At 45.0% G+C, this 12,689-nt stretch overlaps 1 protein-coding gene across 2 annotated transcripts; it reads right to left on the bottom strand.

Annotated features, from left to right (window-relative positions):
- Positions 1 to 2,024: 2,024 nt before the first annotated feature.
- Positions 2,025 to 11,291, bottom strand: LOC123164998 (deSI-like protein At4g17486). 2 transcript variants are annotated; one of them, XM_044582622.1, is made up of 5 exons: positions 10,953 to 11,245; positions 9,161 to 9,272; positions 8,664 to 8,951; positions 2,576 to 2,659; positions 2,025 to 2,472 (listed from the first exon to the last, which is right to left on the bottom strand). In XM_044582622.1, the coding sequence occupies exons 2-5, from the start codon at positions 9,213 to 9,215 to the stop codon at positions 2,357 to 2,359; spliced, it is 543 nt and encodes a 180-aa protein (XP_044438557.1). In that variant the 5' UTR covers positions 9,216 to 9,272; positions 10,953 to 11,245; the 3' UTR covers positions 2,025 to 2,356. The 2 variants fall into 2 exon arrangements, with proteins under 2 accessions (XP_044438557.1, XP_044438556.1); XM_044582621.1 differs by lacking the exon at positions 9,161 to 9,272 and having other exon boundaries at positions 10,953 to 11,291.
- Positions 11,292 to 12,689: the final 1,398 nt, after the last annotated feature.

Raw genomic sequence — 12,689 nt, 5'->3', positions numbered from 1 at the left:
AGCTTTTTTCTAGAGACATATACGTTTTTTTCTGTGCATCTGTAAAGTTTCATTAAATAATATGAGGATTTGTTTCTTCTAGGGATAATATGATGATTTGTAAGCTACGTACAAAAGAAAAAACAACTCAGCCCAAGTAGAACAAAAAATAAGCCCATGCTGATATACGTATTTCTCTTTTTCTATACACCATATATGAAAATATTTTTTGAACCAATTTCGTATGTGCGTGTGCGCCGTCCCTGCCCCCACCATCCACACACACAGAGTACCGGCTACCACCACCACATATGAAAATAAGCACATGTCGATATATGTGTGCACACTATTTCCATACGTTTTTAGGCGTGGAAATAAATTTTCAAAAGAGAGAGTAAAGGGCTACCTCGAGCCTGGTAACCAAATGTCGTGTGGGCCATATAATAATTTAGATATCACTTCTAGAAGCAGCTTAGCCCGTGTGGATGCAGACAGAACACTTATTCTTCTTTTGTCACATGCTGCAGGGTTTTGCTAGACAGGAAAAGTACTCCCTCTGTCCCATAGCATAAAAATGTTTTTAACACTAGTGTATAGTGTCAAAAACACTCTTATATTATAGGATGAAAAAGTAAAAGGCAACGAAGGACACGACCCATAGTACCTACTCCTATAAAGGAGCTAAACATGCTAAATAGGTTGGATAATCACCCGACTGTTTGCCTACATAAGTTGCTTTCATTGAAGCTGAACCCTCGGAACTAAACATGGTTGGTAGAGCTGCAAGATCATGCTTAGATAAGTCGGTGAATCTGGTGTATGGCCCATTACCTACATAAGTTTATTTCATAATATGCGCAAGATCATTATTAGTTTGCGCAAATATGAAATGACTGCATGAGTCAGACATGTACTAGTTCTTTTCTCATGTGGTTGAGCTCTGCAACGTTTTGGCTTATTCTGATGACGGTTGAAAACCTAGTACTAATAAAGGTAGTTTATTCTTAACACAGTACAGACGCAAGCGCTCATATATACGCGCACACTCACTCCTATAAACGCACACATGTACACGCTATCTCTATGAGCACCTTCGAAAGACTGGACCGGCATATCATCTTGAGACTTACGATGTCAGCGTAGGCAACCGGTGCAGAGACTTGGGTCTCAAAAGTTGAACAACTGATGTTGTTTTACGGTATACAATAAAACTTTTTAAAATTTTGTTTCTATTGTATTGTATTTGCTTCATGGTTTTGCTGACGCTTCTCTTTCAATATATCAACATGTAGACTTGCGAACTGAGCATAGTTCGGATGGTTATGTTCCTTGTAGTGCAACCAGCTCATCAGAATTCAAGTCCTAAATTTGACACTGGTGCTCACATTTTTCTAAATTTATTTCAGTCTTTCCGGCGATGTTCGTTTCAAAGGTGCTCATAGAGGTAGGGTGTACGTGTGTTCATAAGAGTGAGTGTATGTGGGCATCTGCGATTGTTTTGTGTTAAAAAAAAACATGTAGACTTGACTATCCAAATTAGGAAGCCATCTCCTACTGTGCGCTGCTGCGGTTATATTTGCTCAAAGTATGTTCATATACTACTAGAATTTAACCAGCTAGGTGCCACTTTGTTGTGTTTCTTAGCAGAACATCTTTGTACAAGGCTGTATAGAAGTCTTCAGGCAGGAGACACGTCTGTGACTAAAGTACGTATATACCAAACAACGTTTTGAGATTTCAGCTAACGAAGGTTGGCGTTTGACAATCCGTGCAGGTTCATGGTTATATATTTTTAAACCCTTCACCAGAGGAAGCAAACTGGACAGTTCTTACGTCCAGACAGTAGTAATACAACAAGCATTACCGTGGTAGAGCTGGAATGGAGAAATTTCGTGTTCTAGGTGCGCAGATTCACCCTCCTGCGAGCATCCTGTTAGAAACATAGGTGCAATTTGGCCAACCATATGTAGCAGCTCAACTACTTCGGACAAGAAACAACTAAAGATAAGTCAATGGGAAAACATAACATACCAGGACCCAGAAAAGGAGGAAAAAAGAACCACGTTGATCATTGATAGTAACATAGCAGTTTTCAAGAACCATGCCTCCTTGCTTGACTCACATTTTTACAAAAGAAAATGAAATAAGATTACACACTGGCTCTGAATCTCAGTATAGCTAGGGAGGGCAGTATGGTATTACGGTATTGCACGGGGAATGAGGAGAAGAAACCACGACACCGAACCCGCCATTAAATGTATGTACAATACTTAAATACAATAGAATGGGCATGTTACATTTCGGAATACAGAAATTACAATGTACAAAATGAATGATAAACTGCACACTGAACTATTCTGCATGGCTTCAGCAACTTTCACCTGTGGACTTCCTTTACAATTGCATTTTCACTGACAGAAGATTCTGAAAGCAAGTGTTTATCTTCAATGTCATCATCGTCAAAGTGGTCATTGATGGTTAAGTTGGAATCATCTAGTCAAAAGGCATTGATAGATAAAAATATATATGAGTGCCCATTGGAATAGTACGATCGATTTATAAAGGAACTGATGAGATGAGGAACATGGATATCTACCAGAGAAATGGTAGTCCGTGAGGTTCTTTGTCTCAGTTGACTCCAACCGCATACTTTCTGGTAGAAGGCAGTTGCAAAACGCACCTGAAAGTAATTTGATATTATCTTTCATGATATACTAAGAAGGAAAGAAATCAATTTTATTTTCAGATGTAATACACTTTGAAACAGAACAAACGGTAAATATGTTTTGACATAAAGCATAGAAACCTCTGGATAGTGATGACTTTGTGTTTCATTTGCCAGTTCCATTTGTAGGTATTCCTCATCATGAAAGATATTGGCATGATTAATTAGAGCTTACGGGTAGCAGCACCATAGTCAATTCAAGATCTATGGCTACTGATGTGACACCATATGTAAGTGTGGTGGAATGTTAACACAAGGTATTATAGTGACAACTGTACTTCCATCACTTAAGAGATGAGTTATTTAGTTACAATAGTGGTTTGATTATATTGCATCCTCTTTTCACTTGGTTAAGTTCCGTTTATCTCCAGAATTTGTTAGAAGAGAGGGTGTTAGCTCCTCTAGTTATCAAATCAGAGGAAAATATCTTCAAATAAGGGATAGGATCCCATTTGTTAGTGAAGTTATGATTAGTTTCTTCGGAACCAAGTTATCCATCTCCCTATACAAGGGAGAGCATGTACCGTGTATCAATCAAGCAACAAAAGAAGAGATTATTAAGCATTTCTAGGAGTAGTTTAGCCTAGCTAGCCTGAAATGGTCCAACAGTTAGCAGAGGTGTTTGCAATCCTACTGCGCCACTTTTCAACAAGATCAACAGCATTGAAAGAGATTAATGCAACACTAACGTGAGAACCCTCTCAGAGGCGAGCCTGTGCAGTCAACAATGATGGTGCACCACAGCACAGCAGCATATGCCCTGGCGGCGAAGGCATCACATCTCACAAGAGCGGTACCGGTGCCTTCTCCAAGTGTGGCGTGGGCGGCATCAACAATACACAGTAGAAGAGGCGGATAGTTCGCAATGACATTAATGGTGGTAAACACGCTAGTCATGGCGCAGCCATGTACAAATGCGGAAATGCAGATTGTTGCATCGGTGATACTTCTGATGGCTGCATCTTCGAAGTTGGGTTGCCCCAGTGCTCCCAGTCACCACACGAGCAACTACATCGTCTCCTGCACTGGCAGTTGGGGCAGTTAGGCTACAGCAAGCAGTGACCGATGCTAAATCCAGCTACAGCAGCACAGCTGGGCAAACTGGCAGCGCAAGCTACAGCCACAAGGTACCCAGACATGGCAGTTGCCATTCTCACCGAGGGCTGGTGTTGTGTTGCACAACGGCCGCACAGTTCAACTGGGAGGTGTGATGCTCCTTGTGGCACTGCAGAAAGACAACAGCACGATGGTGCGACTTAGCCATGGAGAGGGCTTGGTCGGTACCTTAGAGCATGTTTGGTTCCTTGGGTCGCAACTGGCTCGCACCCGACAGGCAAAATCAAGTGTGTTTGGTTCCCTGTGCGGCCTTCTCGGCCTGGCCCGACGGATGCAAAAGAGGCCTCCCAGCCAGGCTCGCGGAAACGCAGGAATCGGGCGTATCTCCAAGCCAGGCCCGCTCCTGCATCTCGTATCCTTCCCTTTCCTTTCTCTCTCTCTCTCTCTCCCAGCGTCAGATCCAATGCAGGCCGGCTCTCCTCGCAAGAAAATGGATCCGCCGGCTCTCTCCCGATATCCCTTGAAGAAAGACGAATCTGCCGGCTCTCCTCCACGCCCACGCCGGGGGCTCGCCGCCCCACTTGGACATCGTCGAACTCCGCCACCACCGCGCGCACCTACGCCTGCAGACGAGCTCGTCGGAGCTCGCCATGCCGCCCGCCACCGATCGAGAAGACGGGGGAGGGGAGGAGAGCACCACGCAGTCGTCAATCCAGTTGGAGAGCAATCCCTGCCGTCGACATCTCCTCTCGGTTGGCCATCTCCCCCTCAGCCATCTCGTTGGCCTCCACCTCTTCATCCAGATTGGTGAAAATATTTCAGATTCAATTGGAATCATTTAGTTCAAATGATTTTTCATGTTTGGAATGATTCAAATGGAATTAGTGAAAATGTTTTAGTTCAGATCAGACTTGTTGCGTGCAGCTTCTCACGTACAGATTTTGGGTCAGATTTCAGTTCGGTTCAGACTTGGTTTACTTCTATTTATACATGAAATGGTATATATTCAATTGGAATGATTAAAAAAGGAAGAGAAAAGTTCACAGAATTACTCCCAAATGCAGCATACCAAACAACATCTATTGTCTATAGCATCTCTCATGCACCCATATCATACCGTCCACCAAACATACATCTTAGCTCATCCTTGCATAAGCTCAACCAGGCCATGCTCAGCGAGGATCCCTCATGCAATACAAGCTACAGCCACCCAGGCAACCAAACACGCCCTTAATGTCCTGGCCCTCCGCACGAGGCAGGGCAGCAAGGATCAGTGCAACAGAAGGTCCAGGTGCAACAAGGCTTGCGGTGGCTGAACCGGAGGAGGCAGTGAGAAAACCAGGTGCTCCCAGGCAGGACATAGTCAAGCCCTACTTGGGCCTTCACATGCAACTAGGCCAGGTGGGCTGGGAACAAAACCTGAGTTGGTTTGTTTAAGTGTTCGGTTTGATTAGCCACTTGGATTACACAAGAATATGTGCATACATGGTGTTGACCACTATACATGTGTGTATGGACTTCTATTTCCGTGTGAGGCAAGGATAACTATGATAGCACAAGTGTACGAGAAGCTACCAAGACATTGTCTTCGAAACATGTTTCGGAAGAATCAGCTGAAAGAGATCAATCATGAAGTGGCACTGATTCCAGCAGCAGAGTGATCAATACCACGGGACTCCGACAAAGAGTCGACCCTGGCCAACACACTGCAGCTCGAGGAGGAGCTGCATATCGAGGAGGGTGAGATGTTATGCAGTTCCCCATATGCCTGCAGTTATCCAAATAGAGGATACCATCTTCGAATCTCTACTATTAAAGGGGAGTTGGTACGTTCTCCTCAGCTCCTCCCACCGCCCCCCTATGTTGGTTTTTTCCTCTTCACGCCCCCACCCTGCTTGGTTTCCTGTCGATTTTTTTTGGTAATCTAAACTGATGCCGCACAAAACAAAAACCAACGTAGTAACTTGGAATATTCTAAACCAAATTGATGTTTTCCTTTCCTTGTCCTACTCATTTCCTCGAAACAAAAAACAACAAGCATTAATTTACGGAAAGTATCATCAAGTGATCGAGCGTTGGACGGGCAGGATCACGTTAATTATGGAGAGTATCGTTCTTTTCCGCTTTAGACTACAACATGCATAGTGTGGTTAAATACCTCAAGCAATTGCCTTGATTTATGGAAAGTATCATTTTGGTGGCTTCCTCCTAAAATCTCTCATTCCCTAGCCATTATCTTCACGTTATGCCACACGATCCTACCCGACGACATCGATGTGGGACGTGCCATAGGAAACAAAGCACTAACGACGTCTCTGTTGAGGCACTCGCGATTGGTGTTGAATCACTAGAATATATATGCACCCGTTGCAACTCACAGGCAATTAGCTAGTAAGGGATAAAATCCCAGTCACAAAACAAAGGGATAAAATCCCGTTAGTTAGGGTAGTTGCGATTAGTTTCTTAGGAGTTAGGAGCCAAGTAGTTTAGCTCAGCTATCCAAGAATTATCCAAGTTCGTTCTTGGAGGCACATCCTTCAGAATCAAGGAAAGAAAACGAGTTGATGTGTATCCATCCTAAGCTGAGCCACATCTGCACGACCAGTTGTGCTTTCTCTAGCACCAATTATCTTTAAAAGCTCACGCTATTTGGCACACTGCCTCCATTTTGCACCATAACACTACCCCTTCTTTCATGAGGCCGCGATTGGATTGTCGTTTTCCGGCCCCAAAATCCCCCCGTAAAATATACAACAACAACAACAAAGCCTTTAGTCCCAAACAAGTTGGGGTAGGCTAGAGGTGAAACCCATAAGATCTCGCAACCAACTCATGGCTTTGGCACATGGATAGCAAGCTTCCACGCACCCCTGTCCATAGCTAGCTCTTTGGTGATACTCCAATCCTTCAGGTCTCTCTTAACGGACTCCTCCCATGTCAAATTCGGTCTACCCCGCCCTCTCTTGACATTCTCCGCACGCTTTAGCCGTCCGCTATGCACTGGAGCTTCTGGAGGCCTGCGCTGAATATGCCCAAACCATCTCAAACGATGTTGGACAAGCTTCTCTTCAATTGGTGCTACCCCAACTCTATCTCGTATATCATCATTCCGGACTCGATCCTTCCTTGTGTGGCCACACATCCATCTCAACATACGCATCTCCGCCACACCTAACTGTTGAACATGTCACCTTTTAGTCGGACAACACTCAGCGCCATACAACATTGCGGGTCGAACCGCCGTCCTGTAGAACTTGCCTTTGTGGCACTCTCTTGTCACGGAGAATGCCAGAAGCTTGGCACCACTTCATCCATCCAGCTTTGATTTGATGGTTCACGTCTTCATCAATACCCCCATCCCCCTGCAGCATTGACCCCCCGTAAAATATACACCTATGGAAAAAATAGGTGGCCTTAAGTTGGGCGATTGGTTGATCCTTTTTGGCCTATATTACACCGGTTTTGGAAACATTGGTCGACCCGTCGTTTTCTTCCACTGTATTCCTTTCTCCCAGGTGTTCCTCTCTCTAAGTCTATCTGTCAAGCCGCCGAACGAACGCTAGAGCCACACGAGACGCAATGAAGTATCAACCACACGACCACGGGATCGGCATGGCGTTTGGCTCTCATGGGTCCTCGTTGCGGGCATCGCCATGCTGCTTGGCGGTGCTCGGCTGGAGCTCCCGCCAGCCAAAGCAAGGCCGACGAGTTGCACGGCGCTTGCAATGGGCCTGCTCCCAACCTGACTCGATGGAGGAGGCGACAGGGCAGCAAGGCCAACGAACTCCGTGTGGGCATCCAGCAAGAGGCCATGTGCTTGCACTAGAGCAGCCCACATCCATCATGAGATTAGCTCGAGGAGGTATGCAGCGGTGGGGGGAGGAGAAGAAATCAGAGAGGAAGGAGCGTGGGGGATGCGGATGCGTGCAGCATGCTTGCTACTAGGGAGGCAGCAACGGGGATCTAAGCCGAGAGTTGTGGCTATGACAGTGGCGATGAACGGCCTGCTCGAGGAGCTAACGCTGATTTCCAACCATCTGTAATAATATTGGTTTCTTGGGTGGGACAGTAAAATACACCTGTATGATATTTCCGGACGTACAAATTTACAAGGCTTCCAATCAGGGCCTGATGCTAACCATAGTTCATGTGTAGCTATGACTTCGACGATGGTTTACCCAGAGTGTGGAGCCATGGTAACTGACTCTGGTACCAATTGTTATGAACCTTAGCTCACAATAGGATAAACACCTTACATAGAATTGGTACTAAGAGCATTGTTTCTAGAGGAAGGGAATCAACTTGGCTGAGAAAACGAGGGACTTACGCAACTTTACTCGTTCTTTGCTTAAGTCAAAAGGAAGACAACGCAACCTTATTGAAACGGCGCTTCTAGCACTAAGCCAACTAAAGATACGATAAAATATAACTTAAATCACTTGTACTTAGTAAAGTATCTCTTAGATAAGGCAACTAACTCAAATATAAAAGCGCTAACGGGCGGACCTACTGCTGCTAAACTTAATCAAAGTAGCATGCGGCCATCTCTCTTTTGTTGATGCATAACCTATATTCCTCCTAGACCTGAGCAGTGAGCATTGAGACAGCGCCACGCTTACTCTCCTCATCCCTGCAAAATTTTCTCCATCCTTGCAAGATATCGACTCTCCCCATGCCTGCAAAATTCCCCCTACTCCAGCTGTTTCCTTACACCCTTATACAAACCGGCCCTCTCTTGTCCATAGTATTCATTTCCCTACCTTCCTAACTTACCTAGAACTCAAAATCTGCTAGGAGCAAGTGGTGATATGACATACACAATTTCGGCATACTGCTAATATACTCCTTACCAGCAAAAAGAAAGTTGCAACAAATAAATGTATAAGGAGTACAGACTTATTACCTAGCTTAGCAAGTCGGTTAACCCAACCAGGAATTGGCTTTCCTGTCAATCTGGTGCTGAGATCATCCGTGAAGTGGTTACAATTCTTAGAAATGAGGTGGTATGTATCCCCATGATACTCCGAGGCCATTCTCTGAATGAAATCTCGAAATTCCAAGGGATGTAGACTTGTATGGCCTATGAAAATTGAAGATCTGTACAAGAAGCCTGGGCAGCTCTTTGGTTCAACCTCAAAAAGCCCACTTGTTGGAAGGTCATGAGCTCCAAAACTGTACTCCGATCCATGGACTGTTCCAGGCAGAATAAGATAAATCTTAAACATTCTGTAGAGTTGGATGGAAATCATTATTTGCATACTAATTAACAAGGAAATAATTTCACATATGATACTAGAACTATGCTTTTTCTACATGAGTGGGTCCAGCTCTTGTTCTTTAAATATGGGATCATCCATGAGTACCAACAAATGTCATAAGCAAAGCTGGGTTGCAAGGTACGTTTGGTTGCTCTACATGAGTGGGTCCAGCTCTTGTTCTTTGAATATGGGATCATCCATGCTTGCTCTGCCAAAAATTGATTGCCAACAATTTGGTGAAGGAACCCTCCAACCTGTTGGCCAACATTTTGGGAACAATTTGTGAAGGAAGCATTGAAGGACCCATAGATAACCAAAATCTTGGCAACAAACCAAGCAGGCAAACAATACCATTTGGCATGACCAATATTTTATAGGATAAGTTTGTGGCATAAACCAACACACCTTATGACAAAATGAATTGCCTTCTACACCAAAAACTCATCATCATAGAAGGATGTCAAAAGCAATTTGGCTTTTATGAGATAAAGTCATAGTGCTATGCATTTTACTTCCTAATAGATCAACATTACTGCCCAAATTAAATATACAAGCAGCTCTGACTTTGATATACAGGAAAATGATGGGATCAAAATATGAGTTACACATCTAGCACTATTTACGAAGAAATTGCCTAGAGATAGAAAACAACAAGTATTTAAATAAACAAATTATCAAGCAATATACAAACTAGGCTAGAGGTAGTATTCACTAACAAAGGTGATAAAACGATTAAATATATGAATAATCAACTGGTATCCTACTAAGAGCTCGGGTTTAGCAAAACCCAAACCTTTTGAGGACAATGGAGAAACTTACCAGAATAATTAACTAACATAGAAGTGACAGAGCCAGCAATAAGTACATATACAAATCACTCAGTAAATTTCAACTATTTTCTTCATAGTAATAATAACTAGAGAATGTAGTAGTCTAAATATGTCAAAAAATGCTCTTTCTGAGGGAAAATATACCCCTTGGGTTAGCCCAATAATTCTGAAATAAGGCATCTGACACAAACCAGGGTCAGGTATAAAAGACTACAATAAAGTTGTCGATTGAAAAGTTTTAGCTCCAATGGAAACAATAACTACAAGGCATGGTTTAAGAGAATTTACTAATGTAAAAGGAAAATGGTGAGGAAGGTTTTCAAGACTCAAGATGCAATGTGTGCAAATTAGTGCTCCTACAGTTTCCATTTAATTTATCACTACTTTAGAAAGACAATATCAAGACTACACTACAACACATTACAAAACTATATATTGAGTCAACAACACTACAGAGGTCCCATAGAACCACTATATTGAGTCAACTGAAGTAGACTATTAGCGTACTAGCATGCAGCCACCAAAGACACCTTTTTATGTTATGAATAGATACCCTAAAAGAACTGATCGTACTAAAAATCATAGTAAATGTGTAACAAAACAAATTATTCCCCAGCTGAATTAAATGAACAGAAGATGGTCGAAAAGATGCCGTTTTGTCATATCTCAATCTTGAATATAATCCTAGTTCATAAGTTGGAAGTTGCACAACCAAGTACTATTACACATCAGGATATTCAAAATGGAGAACTAACTACATAGGCCCATCAAAGACGACTTTGGGCTTTCCCATGGCAGTAATCTGAATCTGGTTCTTGAGCTATGTGAAGACAAATCTCAACGTCCCTAAATCCCCTGCCATTGCCAATTCGTACAATTATTTGAAAGGAAATCAAGATCTAATAGCTAGCAAAACTAAAAACAGCTCCCAAAGCGGACTTACCTTTCTATAAAATCAAAGCACGAACTCAAAAAATATCGGATCAAAATATCAACCCGAGAAAACGAAAAGACGGGTCCCATACTCCCTGCCCCAACTAAGTCAATTCCGTACACCCAAATTCCACAGAATCCGCCGGGACCCGGTCGAGCTGCCGCGCTCACCTTCGACGGCGGAGTGGAAGATGCCGAGCCCGCACCAGTGGACGTAGTTGTTTAGCGGCGTGAGGTCGTACACGTTGAGAACCACCGGGTACTCCCCCGTCGCCGCTGCGCCGCCGGAGATCGCGCCGCCCATCGCCTCCCCCCTTCCTCCCCTCCCCGAGGAGATCCCGAGCAGGGTCGCCGGGGACGCGCGCCAGTCGACGGCGAGGCCGTAGGTGCTCCTAGGGTTAGGGTTTTGATCTGGAGCGAGGGAGGCGATGCGGGACTGCGACGGAGCTTGGGGAGAGGGACGGGCGGAAAGGGAAGACGACGAGTCGACGACGAGCGTGCGAGTCGGAGTCGGGTCCGGAAACAATTTCCTTGCGTCCCGGTGGTGGAGTCACAGTCAGGTGGGTCTGCGATGGCATGGGTCCACGTGTCATAGTGCTAAGGCGGGAGGTGGCCTGTCAGTTTTGGGACAAGACAGGATCCGCCAGGGGAGGGGGTGGGAGGGGGTGAAGGTCCAACTGTCGCGTGGGGCCGCATTGAGGAATCTGAGAAGATATTTCGAACGGCTGTCACTACGGGGTTTCCCTTTTTTTCTTAACCTTCTTGATCCGTTTGAACTTTTTTTTCCTCGAATATGCACGAGTATGCATATCATATATTAAAGAAGGAAAGGCATAGAAGTGTGATGATTTCTCGTACATATGTACAACACCACTCCACCTAGTACACAATATACTACTCCTCCCCACTAATCCACCTCGCTAAACCCGCAAGCACGAAGTCAACATTGCCTTTCATAAGTCCAGAACGCGCCCAAATCCTTCCTTCCGCCTCTATTCTCCGCATGAGCTGGTGGATCAATGGCAACTCACCGTCAAACACCACAGCGTTCCGATGTTTCCACAACTCCCACATTGCCAGTTGTAAGACAGGATGCATGTCTTTTTTGACCATCGTATTCAACCGTTGCTTCGTAGAAAGCCAAGATTGTAGTGTATCCTGCGGGGTTGGCGTCCACTCAGGCTTCCCCAACGCAGTGCAAACCGCCTCCCAGATTGTCCTGGCAAAGACGCAGGTTAGCAGCACATGGTCTATTGTCTCCTCCTGTTGGTCACATAGTGGGCACTTGTCCTGATGCGGCAACCCTCTTCTAGCAAGCCGGTCAGACGTCCAACATCTGTTACGCAAAGCCAGCCACGTGAAGAATTTGCATCGTGACGGAGCGCGTGATTTCCAAGTTAACTCCGCAGTCGGTATCACCTCCCGGCCCCAAAACTTGGCAGCGTATGCTGATCTCACTGAGTATTTCCCATTTGCTTCCCAGGACCAAGTGAATTCATCCAGGCCAGTCTCCGTGGGTTCCCATGCCTGCACACTGTGACAAAACTCCAAGTACTCTTGCAGTGCATGCATGCCAAGATCGGGATTAATGCAATCAGCCCACGAGCCATTCGTCACCACCTGACCGAGCCGGCTCGTCCTCCTGACACGGCTCGGGACCATGCTGTATATGGCCGGTGCAATTTCCTGAATCCTCCGTCCGTCAAGCCACCTATCCTCCCAGAAGAGCGTGTCCAAGCCATTGTGCGGTGTGCACCTTGTTGCCGCTTGAAAGAGTCGCATCGAGTCGTCTGGCACTTTGATTTGAAACTCACTCCATGGTCTATCATTGTCCGTCCTTTGTAGCCACGGCCATCTGGCTTGCATTGCCACATTCATCTATCTTAGGTTGGGCAGCCCTAGGCCTCC

Source organism: Triticum aestivum, chromosome 7D (genome assembly GCF_018294505.1).
Source record: "Triticum aestivum cultivar Chinese Spring chromosome 7D, IWGSC CS RefSeq v2.1, whole genome shotgun sequence".
Taxonomy (NCBI): domain Eukaryota; kingdom Viridiplantae; phylum Streptophyta; class Magnoliopsida; order Poales; family Poaceae; genus Triticum; species Triticum aestivum.
The sequence above is the reverse complement of the archived record's forward strand: the minus strand, read 5'-3'. Positions and strand labels throughout refer to the sequence as shown.